General features: G+C 36.0%; 1 protein-coding gene across 2 annotated transcripts; it reads left to right on the forward strand.

The window, feature by feature from the left end:
• Nucleotides 1–2,775: 2,775 nt before the first annotated feature.
• Nucleotides 2,776–13,981, forward strand: KCNE4 (potassium voltage-gated channel subfamily E regulatory subunit 4). 2 transcript variants are annotated; one of them, XM_087965022.1, is made up of 3 exons: nucleotides 2,776–2,927; nucleotides 5,431–5,553; nucleotides 11,918–13,981. In XM_087965022.1, exons 2-3 carry the CDS (start codon nucleotides 5,538–5,540, stop codon nucleotides 12,448–12,450), a joined length of 549 nt encoding a protein of 182 aa, XP_087821148.1. In that variant the 5' UTR covers nucleotides 2,776–2,927; nucleotides 5,431–5,537; the 3' UTR covers nucleotides 12,451–13,981. The 2 variants fall into 2 exon arrangements, with proteins under 2 accessions (XP_087821148.1, XP_087821147.1); XM_087965021.1 differs by lacking the exons at nucleotides 2,776–2,927; nucleotides 5,431–5,553 and adding an exon at nucleotides 10,044–10,941.
• Nucleotides 13,982–20,954: the final 6,973 nt, after the last annotated feature.

The raw sequence follows: 20,954 nt of genomic DNA on the forward strand, positions 1-20,954 counted from the left end.
TTATGAGAGAGCTTTGTTCAAATGAAATTGTCCACACTCCTTAGCTAGCATGCAATGATAGGATCAAAATCTTTTGTTTTATGTTGGAAAACTATGGAACAAACACAGGATGCAAAGCTACAGAAAACAAAAAATCCACAAAGCCTAGATGGAATTGTTTTTGTTTCTTCTCTGCCTGTCTTATCACAAAATTTATGAATTTGGGAGTGTGGGGAGCAAAGGAGGAAGCAAGGAGTAGTTCCGGCAAATCTGTAGTCTCATGAATTTTACTAAAAAGTTCCCACTATAGCTAATTATATTTGTTTTTGTTACAGCTGGATTGCTAGATTGGCTATTGTAGCAATCTCCTTACCACCCTGGAGAAAAGCTTCTGTGTTTATTTGTTTTTCCTTTGTTTATTCAAACGTAGGCAACATAGTTGGATGAATTTTGACTTTCCTTACTCCAATAGAGTTCTGTAAAGACAGAAAATGCACTGGGTTAAACAAAGCTTTAGTATTAATAGTTTATTAACTTCCTGCTCATCTTTTATGCAATGTGCTATAAGAATATGTATAAAAAGGAAATTATGATAAAAATTGTCAGAATTAACAACATCACTATAATGGTGGGATTATGTACAGTAAAAGTAAAGACAAATAAAACAATGTTGCATCAGATCTCAGGTTGTGAATACAATATCAACAATATCAATTTTTGAATTATTGTGCAGGAATGCATGATAGAGCAGTAGTCGCCAACTGATGGGCCATGGCCCACTGGTGGTCTGTGAGAAAATTTTGGTGGTCTGCAGAGAACTACCACCCCAAAGCACCCCTCCCCCAAGGCAATTAATCCAGGCTGCGGGGGAACACAAGGCTGTGCCACCCACATGGCCCGGGAACACAAGGCTTGTATCACTTGCATTAGAAACAACACGAGGTAGTGTGGGGAGGGGGGAAAGGGGGAGGGGGGAATTTGCCTGGCCACTGGGTTGCTTCTTTCTGCTTCTTTTATCTTCTGCTTTTGGCTGCATGCAAGGAAAGCAGCAAAAGTCTTTCTTTCTATCCCCCAAACTCTGCCAAAAATGAGCCTTTGGGACCCTGCAAGGCATCCTACTTCAAGGGGCTGAAAAGACTCATTTCAATTTTGGGGAGTGGTCCAGTTTGAGCTTCTTCGGCGACAGACCGAAATCTGCGATTGTGCGCAGTTTCAATCTGTGCTTGCCGCTGGAGCGCCCCGAGCTGGATCTAAAGGACTAAAATTAATCGGGTGGTTGTTTAAAAGTTTTTAAAATGGTATCACTCTTGGAAGAATTGAGAATAGAACTTAAAAAAATAGAAAGAAGATGCACAAGAAGGAAGAGGTTCTTTTGGCTTCGTATTTCAATTTTTAGAAATGGAGATCCTGAACTATGAAAAACAACAAGAAATGCCTGTAGAACAAGAAGGCAGGACAAAGAAGAAGCCATCTTGAATGACCAAGTGTTTCTATGTGGGGAAAAGAAAGGAAAGGGAGGGAAAGAGAGTGAAAAATTTAAGATTTGAAAAAACAACCCCCAAAAAGAATAGTTTGAAAAGTAATTACAATATTAGGATGAAACAGAAGAGAGGATTACAGAAGAGAGAATCAGAATTAGAGAGAGAGGGGGTCAAAAAGGGAAGGGAGAAGAAGAAGGGGAAGAGGGAAAGGAAAAGAAATTATAAAGGACAGAAACAGGACATAGAGAAACAGGGAAAATGTACAAGGATTAAGGGTATAAGCCTGTTTAGAAGACACAGAGATAATAGGTGAAAACTTAATTGAAAGGGGGATTCTGCAAGCGTACATAAGATAGTATTGTTATATTAGAAATAGAAATGAACTTTGAAAATATGAAACAAGTGTGATTAAAATGATAGATAAAATACTCATTGTAATGTAATGTAATGTTTAATAAATAAATGAAATAAAGAGAATGAGAGAATGAAATTAGGAAAGGAGGGGAACATTTTAATTATTATAAATGTATTATAAAAATGTAAGTGAACAGGAATATGAAAGAAACATGAAAAAATTATGGAAATATTGTAAGTGTTCCTAGAAGTATGATACCCTATTGAAAAAAAATGTTAAAGATGTCAAAGATTATAACTGACATTAATGATAGAGCTGAATTGGAATAGAATAAGTATTTTATTTATTATTGTTCTATATATATTTTCTCTTTAAGAACTTAGTGTATATTTTAAGAATGTACCAAGCAGAATTCGACTGGAAGTTATGTATTATATTGAATGTTATAACTGTAAAGGCATAAATTGAAGTTTAAATAAGAGTTGAATGAATAAAAATTAAAAGATACAAAGGTGTCATACTCCAATTAGTAACTACAGGGAAAAATTTTGTTTAATGAGAAAAGAAAATATGAAATTGAAACAGGACAGACAAAAGTATAAATATAATGACTAGAAAGATATTGAAACTTAGAAAAAGATATATATAATGGAATTTAGAAAGGAATGAGATAATTAAAAGTAAGATTGAGAAAACTAAGGGAAGGGAAAAATTATTGAGAAAATGTTAAAATAGTAATAAGATATGGAATAGAACACAAAGATGAATATGAAATTGAATTTGTGTTTGTATGGAGAAGTGAAGATTTCTCAAAAAAAGAAATTTTATTTGTATTATGTTTTGTGAAAACCCAAATAAAATTTTTATTAAAAAAAAAACCAATATCAATTTTTGAATTATTGTGCAGAAATGCATGATAGAGCAGTGGTCGCCAACTGATGGGCCATGGCCCACTGGTGGTCCGTGAGAAAATTTTGGTGGTTTGCAGAGAAATACTACCCCAAAGCATCCCCTAAGGCAATTAATCCAGGCTGAGGGAGAACAAAAGGCTGTGCCACCCACATGGCCCGGGAACACAAGGCTTGCATCGCTTGCATTAGGAACAACACGAGGTAGTGTGGGGAGGGGGGAAAGGAGGGGGGGAATTTGCCTGGCCACCGGGTTGCTTCTTTCCGCTTCTTTCATCTTCTGCTTTTGGCTGCATGCAAGGAAAGCAGCAAAAGACTTTCTTTCTATTCCCCAAACTCTGTCAGAAATGAGTCTTTGGGACCCTGCAAGGCATCCTGCTCCAAGAGGCTGCAAAGACTCATTTCTGGTGGAGTTTGGAGGAGAGAAAGAAAGGCTTCTGCTGCTTTCCTTGCATGCAGCCTGAAAACTGCATCAAAGCTCAAAGCAGGCTAGGAATAGGGCTGCCTTGCAGGGGGTGGGGGTGGGTGAGGGAGAGAGAGAAAGAAAATTAAATTCATGGGGGGGGGGGATTTGCATGTATCTGTGTCTTTTCTTTCCAGCTTCAAGGTGGGTAGGTGGGTGGGTGGTGGAAGGAAGTTCCATCACTGCTGGGGAATTAAATTCACGGGGGGGGGGGGGATTTGCATGGCTTGACTGCTACAGAGTGACCTATATCAGGAAAATATTTGATAGTACTGTGCATTCAAATGTTTGTCCTGTAATGACTGGAATGAAAATGGAGTGGAAATGGGTATTTCGTGCTTGCTGACAAACTTTCCTAAGTGTGAATGTATAGGGAAAAAATACTAGTTACACATTACTGTTAACAAAGACAAAACATCAGGACTTTGGATCCTCCCAAACCCAAAGGATGAGAAAAGCCCTTCCTTTCCCTTCGCTCTGCCCCACAGTTCCTGTTAAGCCTGGATTCCCCAACGGGTGTTAAGGAAAACAAACTAAACAGAACGTGCAGCGAAGTCAGATTGGAAGAAAGGTAAATGTGTGAGATAAGTTTTCTAGTTAACACGCAGTAAAAATACAGATACGCTTGTGCTATCAAAAATATAGTTTATTCCATTTAAGAATTATAGCATAGTCAAATATAACGGTCCATTAGTCATATATCAATTTCAGTCAAGTCTTGTCGGGATACTCTATTTGCAAAGTCCGTGTTGAATAGCCAATGTCAGTTCACTTACAATAAATCAGTCCAATCTTTATCTTTTCTCCGTTGAGAAAATCAACACTCCTTTTTCTCTCCCCGTTTCAGCAAGAACGCAGTCATCAATCCATCCAGTAATTAGGGATCTTCAAGCCAGCGAGCTGCAATTGCCTTGCTTCTTATATAGTGCTTTTACAACCACACCCTTAATTACATTCTTGCAGTTAAAGTTACACACACTTTAACTAACAAACCATGATACCATATTTATTATTTTTACCCAAACCAGTTAGGGTAAACAATGTTATCCCTAACAGTTCCCATTTATGTTTATGTTTAATATAAAAAATAAATTTTTATATTAAATGTATTATCTTTTTTAAAAAAATCATATTAGTGGACCTCAGGGTTTAAAAGTATGAGTTTCATGGTCCCTGAGGTCCAAAAGGTTGGTGAACCTTGTGATAGAGAACTTTTAAAAAATCCCATTATTCAAGTGTATATCTATCATTAAAAAGAGAGACTGTGCAAAAGTTCTGAAAATATGTTTTTGCAAAAACACCATTGTTTAACATTTAAAGAACAGTCAAGAATTATTTAGATCTTATTCTAGGGGAATTATGATTCTATCATTGAGGAATCTTCATCTGGTAAGAATCTAAAAGGTTTTCTCATATACTTTTCTTAGAAAGTGATTTAGTCACTATCTATATCATAAATCCAAAATATGGTTGATTCTCAACTATTTTCATAAATTGAATCTAGATTATTGCTCGTACTTTTGGGATAGTTTTTCTGATATGCAGTTTCAATCAATAGAAAACAGATAGGATTATGGCAAAGAGTGAATTCTTACATTTGCTGTATGAAAACACAGTGAACAAAAACAGCTGTCAAATTGCATCCAAATTTTATTAAATAGTGATAATTGCATCTCCAGCTAATTCATTCCTTTAAAGCAATTAACAGTACAAATAATGAAAACCATATAAAGCAAGCCAAGTGAAAAGAAAAGCAGAAAAGAATTTAACCCTTATCCAAATTCTTAAGCAAAAAAGAGAAGTTTTTATTTTCATCGAGATAATTTAGTCTGGAAATGTCATCATTTGTATTTTAAAGTCCTAATACAGTGTCATTCTGTTTTTAAAACATTATTTGTGACAATTACAATAATACATACAAAAATGCAATTGCATAATTAGTCAAAAAATATTATGGAAGCTTTTCAGAACTTTTTTTCTCTTGTATTCAATCATATCCAATTCTTTGAAACTGGCTGCACAAGTCCCTGAAGTTTAAAGTCTAAAGAGAAAATGTCTTAAAATTACAGTAATATAATCTAATTTTCTTCTAAAGACAATTCATTTCTTAGTATTTCAGTCTTACTTTCCATTTCCTGTTTCTTTTCATGGAAACTACATTTCACAATAATTGTACAAGTATAGAGAATTGCTTATTCTCTAATAGGTATTAATTTTTTTTTCTTCAAATATCATCATTTGCAGGAATTTGGGAGCTCCTTACTTTCCACTAGGATTATTGTACTCTAGGACACCAGAAGCCAGTGAATTGTCCACAATTAGCTCAGTCAAGATGGAACACAGATGTCTCTATGCTCAGCAAAACTGGTGAGTGTTGTGAATCAATAAAAGTGAATAACCTAAATGCAAATTAGGGGTTGAAAACCTGCACACTTGATTGGTCCTTATACAACAACTTGGGATTGGGCCAGAACCAGTCCCTGATTGGTCACTTTTGGGACTGTCCTTATTGGTCAGTAGTTGGAACCTGTTGCACATTTTCATTGGTTAATAAGGCAGCAGCTAACCCTATAAAGGGTTACTGCTGCCCCTAGTATTGCTCTGTTCCATTCTGATTCCTGTTATTATTAAAGAGTTGAAGTCACTGGTCAGATGTCTGGTCTCCTTATTCTCCAAACTTAACAGTGAGGACAAGTAATGATAGCAAGGAATCATAGCACCTTGACCTCTGTGAAGATTGGAAATCCTGGAAGCCAGGAAGAGATCAGAGATCCTACCAGTGGGAAATCATCACCTGTCTGTGCAATATTTCTTCTGAAATGCCTCAGTTTCCTGAGTTCACATGCATTGCCAGAACATAGAGCTATTGCAACTAAATTTAGATTAATCTAGTGCTTGCATGGGAAAGGATATTTGAGAGGTCTTGTATGTGATATCACTTTTTCTTGCTGATTAAATCTTTATTTATGATCTTCATTCTAATATTTATTTTTGACATTTAGACTATTTAACCAATTTTCCATGCCTAAAATTTCTAATCTCTTCTTCCTTCCTTCTTTTTGTAACATACAGTATGTTTAACTTATTCAAATCCTTGACTTAAGAAAGTCTTTTTCAATTGTACTAGTTTTTATTTGGTCTCCTCATTCTTTTGAAATGATTCATGATTTAGTTTCCTTTGGAGGCTTGTTTTTGGTATATTTTTGTTTAAAATGGGGCGTGTCTCTTTTTTTCTTACATTTTTATCCTACTAAGCAGTATTCTTCCCCCAATTCTTAAAAAATCACTGTTATTATATTATAGATAATTGAAGATAGTGCAGGATATTCTGAAGAGTGGGTTTTAATAATAAGTTTCTATAATCAGTATGTCATGGAAGTTGAAAAATTTGGTGAATTTTCATTTCCCCCTAAAGAGTGAACTTTTCTACAAATACTATTCTATAAGTAGAATAGGCCTTTTCAACTCTTGAGGGAGTTTTCTGCTTGCTCCATTGGCTTCCTTCCCAGATTATTTCAACTGCTTCATCAGTTCTTCTTCCTCCTCTTCCTTTTGAGGAAGAACAAAATGCTGCTTGCTGATCTTATTTGGACTTTTAAAAAATAGGGATGAATACAATGATTTATTTTAGAATACTCACATTTTAAAGTGGGCTTCCAACTAGTTGACAAATGTGTCCGTGTCACAAGTCTGCATGTTCAGTTCACATTCATTGGCAAACACGTTGAACAATCTACCAAACATCCTTACAGCTAATTGTGTTGTACAAATCCAGAAAGTGAGGTTAGTTTAGGATTCAGTGTGAGGGGTATATTCAGAAATTTGGATTAATTGAATAAAACCTTATTTAAGTATTTAAGACACATAAGAGAGTATTGTAAATACGGCTATTGTGTGGTAATCGTCCCAGGGCAAGATAAATCAGATTACTGCCAAGAGCGGCAACCAAGAAGCTATAACCAAAAGTTTCATCACCCACATTGCCACAAGGGGTGAGGGTATGCCAGCTTTCAAATTTGTGCTTTCTTATATTCTACATTCTATCCAAATTGGATCCAAACATTTTACAGTTCGTATAAGCAATCTTCTGTCCAGGATTTTCTTTCCTATCTTATCCTTATCCTCCCTACCCATCCTCCTACTAACCAAGAATTCAATTCTCAGTTATTTGGCAATACCAAATTCCATTTCATATTACTTTTCCTTTAGGGATATTATCTAAATTAGGCAACTATTTACCATCTGATTCAGATAGTAAATTGTGAAGTTAGGACTTTAAAAAATCAATGTTTTTTTTAAATAATGGGGACTTTATGATGAAAAACAACCCCCATACATATTTCAACAAAGATAAAAGGCATAGTGAATCATATATATTTATTAACAAACCAATAAGTAAGAGAAATAAGTTAAATTTTCAGTGCCCCAAGACTGTGAAATTTAATGCAAAGACTGTGAAATTTAATACTTTTTCATCACTTTTTAAAATCAGAAATTCCTGAATTTATCTGAATAATATAGTTTAATTGACATAGAAATACTTAAGCAATGCAATTGCTTTGGAATGTAGGATTGACAGAAAAAAAATCTTCTATTTAACAATTCATTTTGAGGTAGATGGTATTCCAGGATGATAAAATTTTGAACATGTGTTCCTGGTTGCTTTATTTAAAAACAAACAAAAAACCACCAAAGACTTGAGTTTTATATCCTTCTTGAGGATTGATATTGAAAGTATGAGTGGTTTGAAAACTATTATTTCCTCATTTAACTCCCACCATTTAATATTGTTGATGTGCCACATAGTTAGATAATCAACTGCTGAAGAATGTAGAATATGCTGTGATGCCAGGGTTGCATTTTGGAAGAATAGATTTTATACTTGTGTGGAATTTATATGGTTTGAACCACTGTATGAAGCTAATGTATATTATAGAATGCCATTCAGTAAGTAAGTAAATAATAAAATCTGTGCATACTTCTTAAAAGCTTTATTAATTTGGGGTATCAGCTGCACTTCTAATTACTGGCCTCAAGCTTAGAATTGTATTAAAGTAAAGTACTCAGAATCCTATTGAACTTAATAGTTATATTTATACATAAAAATTGTGGAGAGAGTTTTAGGAATAAACCAGCTTTGTGTACATCAAAAATAATAATCAGAAGTTAAAGTATTAATTAGGAACTTATGCTCTAATATTTTCTGTCTCTAAGCCAAAACGTGGCATTTTCCTCACTTTTCCTGAACAAGCTGGGTCTCTGCAACATTGCCTTGTCAGGGCTCCAGCTTTGCTTGGGAATGCAACGTCTGCTCTCTCTTAGGCAGGCTCTGGACTTTCCTTTCCTTATTTCCTGATAAGCCAGCTTCTCCAGGCAGAGGAGAAAGACTAAAATGTTGGCTCAGCTTGAATGTGTAAGAAAATGTAAAAACTATGTCTCATCAGTAGACTAAAACAGCTAGATAACAGCACTCCCTCTCTCCCTTCAAATATTTTTCATTTCAGAAACAAAATGGAATTGTGGGAAGTACACTTGAAAAATATCAGTTTTTGATTCATCTTTTGCAAATAACTCAGAAATTTACAGACTATGATCTATTTTCTGCTGACCACTGCTTCAAATGCTTGTGATATATTTTTTCTTTTTTAAACAGTTTATTAGTTTTTACAATTAAAAACAACCATCGATACATACACAAATAAACGAGAGAAAAAAAAGAAGGAAGAAAAGAAAGAAAAGAAAAGATTGAAAAGAAAGAAAAAAGAAAGAAAAAGAAGGAAGAAAAGTTAAAAGCATTCTTATTTTTACAGTTTGCAAGATCTTTTTTCATAGCCTTTGATTTATGTCATATACACACACCTATTCTATACATATATCGCTATCTCATTATTATAGGTTAATACTTTCCTCTTATGCCTTATTGTATATAATTTATCTTTGATCAATCCAATTATACCAACAATTCCAACTATCATAATATAGTGAAGTATCTTTGTTTTTTAGTGCCAAAGTCAGTTTGTCCATTTCTGCACATTTTGAAATTTTATCAATAATCACTTCATCTGGTGGAATTTGATGTTGTTTCCAATATTGAGCGAAGGCTAATCTGGCCGCGGTTAAGATGTGTATTGTTATGTATTTAGCTTTTTTGGAAATTTGTTTGTCAAAGATCCCTAGTAGGAAGGACTCTGGTTTATATTCGATCTGCTCTTTTGTAATTTCTTCCAACCAAGTTTTGATTTTCTTCCAGTAATTTTGGGTTCCTGTACATGTCCACCACATATGGAAAAAGGTTCCTTCTTTTTTCTTGCATTTCCAACAATACGGACTCATGTTGGGGTGCATCTTCGCTAGTCTCGAAGGAGGGAGATGCCGTCTATAAAACATTTTATAAAGATTTTCCTTGTATGCTACTGATTTTGTGATCTTATTATTCCTGCCCCAAACTTTTTCCCATTCCGCTAGTGTAATACTACGTCCTACGTTCCGACTCCACGCAATCATATTCCCTTTTACAATTTCTTCTTCTAATTCTGTTTCTAGTAAATAATTGTAAAATTTTGTTATGTTTTTTTTGTCCGGTCCTAATAAAATTTTATCTAATTGTTGGAAGTTTGTTGTTAATTCCAAATTCTTTCTTGTCTTGTTTGTACCTACTTTGAATCTGAAGGTAAACCCATTGATCAATTTTTTGTCCCTGGTCCTGAATTTCCTGCCTCGATTTCAAATTTCCTTGTGGGTCCAATAAGTCTTTATATTTAATCATTTTAGTAACTTCCAGATTGTTTGGGTGAATATCAGTTTTTGATTCATCTTTTGCAAATAACTCAGAAATTTACAGACTATGATCTATTTTCTGCTGACTACTGCTTCATATGCTTGTGATATAGTTTTTCAATACAAATGTGTGTTAGTTATTGAAAGCATCTGCTTATTATTTCATTCCCATGGCAACATCATTTGTATTTTGTGTAATAAAAGATGTTGATGGTTATTTTCATAAACACCTGAGGCAATTCCACTTTACAACCACAGTTGAGCGGAATGTAGTCTAAATTCTAAACCATTTTATGCTGTTTTATGATACCCATTCTAGCCACTTTATTATTAGACAAGCAAATCCCTTATAATCAAATGTTTTATGGTAGTATTGCAAATTGAAGCATCCTAACTTTAACTCTGCAAATCTCGGTGGGCCTTTTTGTCTGATCCAAGGGATGAATTAAATTTAAGATTTCATAGCTTTAATTTAAATGCAGTCAAACTTTTCTGTAAATTATAAAGGCCATTTGCAAGATTACTAGGAAGGAAGCAGTGCTTACACATCCCCATGAAAGGGGTTTTCTGCTGATGACAATCCACTGCTTTTGGCAGAACTTATCCCTGTGCATACAAAGAAATGTTTAGCTCAAGTCACATAATTCATCCATAAAGTGTCTGTGCTTGACCCAAGTTTTGTGTCCAAACTTTCTAGCACTGGCCTTTGTTTAGGAAAGAATGACTCAGCCATCCCACTGATCTTCATTTTACAGAGGTGTCAGGAATTTAACCAGTTAAAACTATGAGGCCATTTCAGTTTGTGGGCTGACTCTAGCATGAAACTATTATATACTTTGGGTCACATGGCATAACATTTCATCCAAGCACGTCTATTAATTCTGGCAGCAGCCAGAGAAAGTTTCAGAGCTTCTGGAATCCGGCAGATGTGCTGTTTCCTTAGGGCTTTGGGAAGCACAGCATTATTTGCAGGCTCACGTAAGTTGTTGAACTTTTTTATTATTATTATTATTCTAAGGCACTGAATATAAAAACACTTTTCCATTTTTCCAGAGTGGTAAGCTTTGCGAAGCTTCACTACAATAATTGGTTTGGTTGTAAACTAACTCTCTCCTTCTTGAATTTCAGAAGTGGTTTTTCAGTCATTCATTGCTATGTACTCTCTTTGTAAGGAACTCTGATGTAAGGAAATCTTTGGATATAACTAGAAATACTGTTTGAATGGAAATTTCAGTTTGCAAAATTCTGTAGTTTTGAATGAAATGGTCCAAAAATCATAATAATACCCATTAGCACTTAGGCTGTGTAAACCACATCATCAACTTGTCTTAATATATTTTGTGTGGAAGACTGAGTCGAATGGCAAGAAGAAAAAGAAGAGTCAGTGTAGTATAGTTAAAGTTTTGGATTTGGACTGAAGAGAACCAAATTCAAGCCTATTACCTGCTCATTCAGGGGGTAGTGAAATTATTGTTTTGGGAACAAAATTAAGCAACATTTTTCCGATCTACTAGTAGGTCTGTCAGCTGCTGCACTGTACATATTTTCATAAAACTGATTATTTGCTTTATAATAAGTTATAGTGGGGTTCATTATCCCTTAGATCTCATGTTTTACATGCAGATAGTCCTGGGTTCCATTTTTGCTCTCTTTAGTTTTAGAAGATCAGGCACCTGGTGGTAAAGACCTGAGATTGTCTTGTTCTTGAGATTAAGGTTAACATTAGGCTACATAAAGGAAGAGTAAGCTTCGATGATGTATGAGACAGTTTATTATGAAGCTAATTCCCACAAACTCTTATGAAATGTTCTTAGATGATCAAACTTTTCTGTCCTGACTAAAGCATTGGTCTATTTCAATAATCAACAAATAACTATAAGTTCACATATGCATTAGGATTAATTTCCTATCATCATTCCTTGATATTCATGCCTTAACCTCTTTCTTTCTCTAGGATCCAGCCTTTTTCCAAAAGCTTTGATGTTTGTCATGGATCATCCTAACACAACACAGTCCCTGCCGGCTGTTGAAAACTCTGGCTCTGTTGCTTCCCTGTCTGAGAAGAATGGAGGTAGTGGCAATGAATACTTTTATATCCTGATTGTCATGACCTTCTATGGAATATTTTTAATGGGAATCATGCTATGCTATATGAACTCCAAGAGGAAAGAAAAGAAATCTAACTTGCTGCTGCTTTATAAAGATGAGCAGAGGAAATGGGGACAAGCTGTAAAGCCTCTGCCAACAATCTCAGGACTGAGGTCTGTCCAGTTTCCCATGATGATCAGTATGCTGCAAGACAGCATGGTACCAGCTTTTTCCTGTGCCTTGTGTTCCATGGAGGGAAACAGTGAATCTTCCTTGCCAGATGTTCACCTCACTATTGAAGAAGAAATGCCTGTTGATGAATCAGGAGAATCGACTGAAACAGCCCTCCTCAAGGACAGTAGTGAAGGCTCTTCAGAAAGCATCCATCAACATTCCTAGCATTTCCAGTCTCTGAAGACTCAACATCTTCTGAAAAATTATAATCAGTTTTGCTTCTGGCATTGATCCATCCATCATTATGATGGGTCATTATATTGTTGGAAGATAGAAAGAAAAGTAATAAGCCCAAATATAATGTATAACAGAATCGTTTTGTTACTAAAGACAGAGAAGGAATTTTTTTTATCTCTGAAGGAAATATTCTGGCCTTCCTTCAGCTTATTTCTGAATGTACAAATGTGAAAGTAGTGGTGATATATGCAACTGTTTTATGAATAACCAGTGATTTGATAACTAATGTCAATGATACATTCCTAGTCTCAAAATGATTAAACAGCAATAATATAGCAAAAATCAATCTTTGCTCACTCAGTGACTAAGCAGCAGCCCACTTGAATGAATTCCTAACTTTCAGATATGTATAATAGTTTAGAAGAAGTAAGCATACAGATATCTGGGCAGCAACTGGGAAGGGGGCATGATAATGAAATGGCATGAAACAGCAGCAGTTGTGACTTCTGAGTATATAACAGCAAACAACAATCGTCTCTATTTTAAAATTTTTGTTACTTGTTTATCCCAAATAGAATGGCTGTGGAAGTAACTCCTACATTAATGTAAATTTTTAGATCAGTAAGCATTGCACAAAACTGATAGTTTAGTTCTGTTAATCAGCTCAACATCCTGTTCATTCTGAATGAGTCATTAACCACAAAAAGACCAGGAGTTATAATGCCCAATTAAGATATAACTGCACCAAAAGCAGGCCTGGTGTGGCCACTTGGATGTTCTTGGTCTGTAGCTGTCATAATTGCAGCTCTTCATTAATCCATAATAAGTATAAAATATTGATCACAAACATGGTGAGTTTCTGGTTCTGGAATAATATATTCATTTTAGAAAGTATTCAAACCATAGCTCAGGAATTTTTTATGATCATTTGTTACAGTACTTTACAAACACATTAGTTAAAACATTACATGGGTTTTAAAAAGTTATACATGTAACAGTGACCCCAAAATTTATTACTTCCATCATGCATTGCATTGAACATCAACATTGGGCTTATAAGTATGAGAACAGAAACACTGCCAAAACTCTGAGTTTTCCAAGTTAAATAATGCAGAAAGATATGTATTGCCATGGGATACATGGCAATACAGTCTGTGAAAACAGAAAGAGAATAGGCACAAATGATGTAAAAGTCCTACTTTTCACTTCTACTTTAAGGCATTAGTTCTAATTCTAATTTCAATTTCAACAGAGCAAAACAATTTCATTGATCAAGATCATTATGTTATAGAAACCTTGTTTGTTTGTTCATTGATGAGTGGCTACATATCTCATTAAATGCAATAGATGTATTGCTATTATCTTTGCTGATCATCTTATGAGAACTATCTAAGGGTTTCTATATTACAAGAAGGACTGTTTTCAATATTCTTAGATGCCAAACTATTTTTGGCATTTTGCCTGGAATCACTTGAATTCTGAAATTGTACAATTCAAAATAATAAATGAGTTGATATATTTTTCCATTGCTTTTTCTTCATTTATTATGAAACAAATGTATTGATGACTCTCTAGTCTTTTCAGCTTGACTCAAAAGTCAATTGTGTATATACTTCGATACCACATTGTATATATTTGAACTGTATTTAAATATTTTTTTCATTAACCCTCATTTTATTTAAATAAAAATAGAATGATAACATTTTGTGATTTTTATGGAATGATTATTCAATGACTAAGGTTTTTTTGTACCAAAACTACTACTTTCTTCTTCTTTTACCTTCAGCAAATCATTTCCTGGTAGTTTCCCATACTCCTCATTGGAGTTATAGGATCAGGTTCATTTTAAGTGGCAATATCAGCTGTGACTCTTTTAATAAAGGTCATTCATCCAGGAATATTTCAGACAACTTTGTTCTTTAAGTCTATGACAAGCACGCTGTTCAAAACAGAGTTTGTGTGTTTAAACCATTTGTTGTTTACTTGTTTGCTTTGGCTGTTGTGATCAACCTACCATATTAGGTTGCAAAAAGCCAAATAAACACTAAGTGACAACAGAGAATACATATGACTTTAATTCTTTGCTGCCATCTTAAGGTCATTTAGATTTTTGCAGTCCTAATATGCTATAAATGTGAATGGTTCAATGTATTTTGTTAGTTTTCATGAGCATTGCCATAATTCCCAATGGCCTTTTCTGCAATTCTCTAACACAATAGATCTGGATTGTTTTAAATTAAGAATCAGTTCTATGGGGATAACCATATCTCCTAATAATCTGAATCTAAACTGCAATTGCCTTTCCCTGCTATTTCTTGCAATATAATAGGATGATTTTGGGCCTTGTGATCAACTGGTAAATCCTTAAAATAAACAAGGATTACTGCATATGAAGGAGGAGAAACAAGTGGTTATTCTTCTCAACTCGGAGTGGGCATGATACAGTATGTAAATCAGATTTCCCTACCTGGAGCTCTCTATATGTTTTGGATTATAACTCTGTGTTTAAATCTATGTAGGATGGATGCAGTGCAACACATCTGAAGGGCTAAACTGGGATAAGATGCTTTATGCAGAAAAGAAAAACTTAAATAGACTTTACCAAATAGACCTTGGTAAAGACAGAGTCGGTGCACTTGCTAAAATACCTTTGATTCAGTTTTTGACCGTGGCAAAGATTTGACAAGAAAGCCTGCAGTTAGAAGCAATAGTGCAATTTGGATAGAAAGTTATCCCATGCCTCTACCTAGAGGGCAGGACCTTCCACGGACTTCCACGGAAAAATTCTACCAGTTTGAAAGCAGCTTTGAACCTCTGTGATCCCTTAGAGCCAGCAGCATTCAAAAGCCAAGCCAGCTGGCAGCCATACATTTGAAACTGCACTAAAGTCCTCTCTCTGTCTCTGAAATACTGTCTCTGGGGAAATCATGGGGAATGTGTCTCTCACTTGCAACCCTCCCTCCCTCCCTCTTCTGGTTTTCAGGCCTCTCGGGGGGAGAGTTAGTTTGACCCGTTTGCAGTTTGCTCTCATAGAAATCCCTGGGATGTTTTCCCGCAAATGGCCAGACCATGCACATTGTATGAAGTAAGTAAATGAATGTGGGTAAGACAAAAGGCATTTACTTCAGCCACTTTTTTTATAGGGAGAGGTCAGTGAGAAGATTACTGTCTTGCAGCCAGTTAAGGTCTTGACAGTGATTTTTGCTCTTTGTTCTCAGTGCTGTGAGACTAGCAGAAGAGAAAAGGCTCAGGAAAAACTGCTTTCAAGGCCTGGATGCAATAATGGTGGGGAAGATCTCTTACTTTTGAAATGGAGGAAGAATGGCTCAGATAACTTTGGAAGGCCAAGCTGATGTGAGACTGCAGCCTGACAAGGCCAGCTCTTTCTTAAAGCAAACTATAACAGCCAGTGAGTCTGGTGTGCTTATTAAATGTATTTTGCTCTAAGATGAAAAGCAGGCAGCCAGCAGCCAGGCATCTGCAGAGTTTCAGGATGAGAGAGAAGACATGACTAGTTAACTCCCAATTTGGAAATCTTCCAGCAGTGGGGGGAAAGTGGTTATGATGCTGACACTGAAAACCTGGACAAGGGAGAGGTAGAAAGTGGGATGAGGGAAATCAGCGGGAAAAATGTAACTGCACAAGGTTGCCGAAAGAGCAGTGATTCTGACAGTTTCTGTCCTTCATAAATAGGAATGGACAGTCCATAGAATGAATAATTTTAACGTAATTAAGGAATAGAAAAATAGTTATGAGACTTCAGCATTCTTGCACTCATGTTAGGTTCTTAGGATAATTGAATTTAATACAAAGCACACATTGCTATATCCAATTATGAGTAGCTCATGAAGAAAAATATGATTATTCCAACAAAGATCCTTATTAGGCTCCTCTGATTACCCCAGTGTTTGGTCACTTGCTTGCTACATTTTAAATTTTTGTTTGCTAATAAACTTATAATTTAGATGAAATGATAATCTGAAATATTTTATTTTTTAATTGTAGGTATATTTTATGTATACAAAATCACACAGAGAATATGTGAACATAAAAACTAATGGGGAAAACATCTATTACAAAAGAATCATAATAAGATGAGCCACCACTGTAGGTTAAAACCCACTGTTTGGTAGCAAGAGATGGCTAAAACCGTCCTTCGTTCCTTTTCCCAAGAAGCCAATTTGCATATTTAACTTTGTTTTAAATAATGCTCCATGGTTGCTATAGGAAACGTAGGCAGCAGTGTTCATGGTCTCAGACCTCTTTTCCTGCAAGACACGTCAACAGCATTTTTCAAACTATTAATGAATGCCTGTTGTTGCAGATGCACTAGAAATAAATAAAATGCCATAGGTGATACTTCAAGAGAAAGGGGAAGGAGAATAGTGTTAATTATGTAATAGTTTAATAGCAAGGTTCTCAGAGTTCTCTGTCATGCTTCACTAATGGATAAATGACAGAACAGAAAACAATGCAAAAGACTCCAATTTTACATAAACTAATATGAGTCAATGGTGTAAGGTTCACCTTACATTTAATCAAAATTATATGAAAATTCTGCTTTTGCTCTTTAGATAGGTATGAAAAAATGCAATGTGCTATGGGGCTGATAATTGCTTAAATTACCCTAGAAGAAGCCCCCAATGCAAGAAAGTCTTATGCTGGTCACCTAGATGCTTCAACTGTGATATTTTAAAGTAAGAAGTAGCATTTTCTTTGAGTACAGAACCATCCTAAGGCTGAAATAGGCAACATATCACATGTGGGCTGCATATATCTCCAGGCTTGTCGCCAATATTCAACCACAAAATAAACAAATTTTATTGATAAAAGGTCAGCCTGTTTATGGTTTTTATGAGTGGAAAACAACATCTAGGGTATTTTCAGTTAGGGAATATCTTAATCTCTACCTTAAAACATACTAAAAATATACAAGCGTTCTTATTGTGATGCCACAAGACCTCAGCATAGCCTCCTGAGATCCTCCATAAATTCAAGAGGCTGACCTGTGGCTTTGCTCCTCATATATTGCCTGCTTCCTGCTCTAAAGCAAAAGTGGGCAACGCTTATTTGCATACAATTTGCTATTTCCATCACCAGCACAACTGTCTTTGTTCTAGTTTGCCAATATTCTTCTTATTCACATCAGAATTAATGTCTTTTCCCCACCTCTCAAAATCATTAGCCAGTGAAGTTCTGCTATCCACAGAACTTATGTAACTTTGGGATTATTTTCATAGAGCAGGGGTGTCAAACTTGATTTCATTTTGGGTCACATCAGGGTGGTGTTTGACCTTGGGGGAGGGGGCGTGACCAGGGTGGGTGTGGCCAGCATGATGTCACTCATGTCAGGGGCGCCTGTGATTTGAACCCTCTGCCAGAAAAAAAATGGAGTTTGTGGTGTGTGTACAGCCCTCCCAAGCTCCATTTTTGGTGGGATGGCCTCCTGCAGCCCTCTGCCAGAGAAAATGGAGCCCTGCCAAGCTCTGTTTTCACTGGCAAAGGCACTGTGGGCTGAACTTTCGCTGTTTCCAGGGTGGCCCAACAGGCCAGATCTAAGCACCCCACAGGCCAGATTCGGCCCCTGGGCTTTGAGTTTGACACCCCTGTCACAGAGAGTCAAACATGAAGGTTTAGCTATTTGTAGCAACTTGCCTTTCACTTTCACCTGCTATATCTCCAATCCTGAGGGAGAAAGTAGTGATAGTGGGATAGTGGATTATTTAATTAATCTCCTCACTAGATTACTGATCCATTGCCTGGTCCAAAGCCCCAAATCAGCCCAAACAGTTGACAGATATTATATAAACCATTTCTCTCTCTTTTTCTTTCCCCATCTCATGTCAGTGTTCATTATGCTTTAGTGCTCCTATTATGCCTATCTACTGTTGTTGGGTTGTTAAATTACACAGATGTAATGTTATTCATGAAGCCTACTAAACTTGTGTATTTGAAATAAACAGACTATCCTTAAAATAAAATAAAAAGCCCAGGAGAGAAGGATATGCTCACTCAAAGCTACAGTACCTCATTTTTACCCAAAAGCAACATGAAAAAATGACATTAAAATATATTGGAATGCAGACCTAGTAAAACTGAATGCTTAAGGGGGACTATAGCACTATAACACCCAGAATAGCTAAATATATCCTTAAGCTGTCTCAAGTATTCTGGAGAGAAAGAAGTTCCCTGAGGATGGACTCCAGCATGAGTCCAAAAGCTTGAAAAACTAAAATCCTGGTCCCAATGACTGGAGTCCAGATTGGATCCTGTCTCAAGTATAGGTTGAGGACAAGATGAAGACAACCCAGAAGAAAAGAAGTTGGCAAAGCATGTTTGTGTAGTGGTTAGGTGCAAATGAAAAAAAAAAAGCTGGTAATCACCTTGTACAGTACTTACATGTGAGAATTTGATAGATTTTACAAGAATTGCAATGGTATTTTTCCTCCCAGAGGAAAGAAAGCAACAAAACATGTAAAAGCCATTACCGTTTCATCTGTTTGAATGACAATGGTAAAAAGAATTTAAAAGTAGTATTAAACAGACCATTTTTTCCTGTTGAAGAAGATTTCTCTTAACTTTGATGTTTGAGGATTAGAAAATTAACCACATACTGCAACAATGAAAATAATAAGAAACAGTAACTAATGGTGCAGTTCAATTAATGTCATCCAGCAATTCCTGAAAAGAAGTTTATTTATATATATCTATATATATCTATATCTATCTATCTATCTATCTATCTATCTATCTATCTATCTATCTATCTATCTATCTATCGTATATAAACTATATATTTATAACTATATTTGTTTTCTTAAGTTTTTGTGGGTACTTACATGTATGGTATTCAGCTTTGTTTGGGTATTTTCTCACGTCATTAATTGTGCTTTTAAAGTTGTAGCAACGTTTTGACAGAATCTCATCTGCCTTCATCAGGCTTCTGTATTGTGTTCGTCTGTGAGTCAGACTTTCACAGCCATTTCAGTTTTAAATTTGGGGCTAGCCTACTGTTGTGCCAGTATGGTTTTTTCTTCATCCTGATTGGTTGGGAGTCTTGGTCTGTGTTTATTGGTCTTAGAGTTTGCTGTGTTCTGCTTGATTGGTGTTTCTAATATCTTCTGTCTGTTTTGTAGCTTTTTTTTTTTTTCTTGATTGGCTGGCAACATTGTGTTCCTGTATTGGAGGCTTTTAGTGCGCCTTGGCTCCGAGTAAATGGACGTCTATCATTTATTAGGAAGCTAAGTTTCATCTGGGTGCCTGGCTGGGCTGCTATTTTTTCTGTCTGTTTTGAAGGCAGTCTTGATGTGATGCCTGTTTAGTATCTTACTGATTTTGTCTGTAGTCTTTATGTGTGTCTTGTCTGCCAGGTGTTTGGTTCTGGCGATTAGTGTTTTGGCCACAGAGTTTATCTGTGCTGGGTGGTGGTAGGATTGGGCGTTGAGGTAGCGGTTGGTGTGTGTTTTCTTCTGGTATATGGTGTGTCCTAGTGTGCCATCTGTTTTTTTGTAGATTAGTACATCTAGGAATAGTAGTTGTTTGTTTGTTTCTGTTTCCATGGTGAACTTGATTTTGGGGTGTGTGCTGTTTAGGTGTGTTAGGAAGTTGTTTAGGTTTTCTTTTCCATGGGGCCAAATCACGAATGTGTCATCGATGTATCTTAACCATAGTTTGGGTTTGTGGGTAGCATTAGCCAGGGCTCTGGATTCGAATTCTTCCATGAACAGGTTTGCAATGATGGGTGACAGTGGTGATCCCATAGGGGCTCCTTCAATTTGCTTGTATCTTTGTCCTTTGTATATGAAATATGTGTAGGTTAAGCAGTGTTCTGCTAGTTCCATGAGGTGTTTAGCTGGTTGGTATTTATTTTTGATGATATCAAGAGTTTCTTTTATCTGGACTTGAGTGAATAGTGAAACCACGTTGAAACTTACAAGCAGATCTTCTTGTTCCACGTGTAGATCTTTGATCATTTCCAAGAAGTGGTATGAGTTTTGTACATGTACATGTGAAACTGCTGTTTCAGCATGGGGCTGTAGCTGTTTTGCTAAGTGTTTAGCTAGGTTTTGTAATGGTGCTCCTCTGGAGCTGACTATGGGTCTTTGTGTATTTTTGGGAGGCCGTATAGTTTGGGGCATCTGGAAGATTTTTCTTTTGGGATGATCGTCTGTTGGATCTCTTTGCTCATGTGGCTGGATATAATTTTCTTCTTGGTTATTTTTTTCAGATATGTGGTTGGGTCCGTGTTTATGGGTTTGTATGTGGAGTCTTGGAGTAGGTCTGTCAATTTTGTTTCGTAGTCTTTTCTATCCATTACTACAGATGGCACACTAGAACACACCATATACCAGAAGAAAACACACACCAACCACTACCTCAACGCTCAATCCCACCACCACCCAGCACAGATAAACTCCGTGGCCAAAACACTAATCGCCAGAACCAAACGCCTGGCAGACAAGACACACATAAAGACTGAACTATGCACCCTG

This window comes from Notechis scutatus, chromosome 4 (genome assembly GCF_049901735.1).
Source record: "Notechis scutatus isolate UNSWTSFEM ecotype Mainland chromosome 4, rNotScu1.2, whole genome shotgun sequence".
Classification (NCBI taxonomy): domain Eukaryota; kingdom Metazoa; phylum Chordata; class Lepidosauria; order Squamata; family Elapidae; genus Notechis; species Notechis scutatus.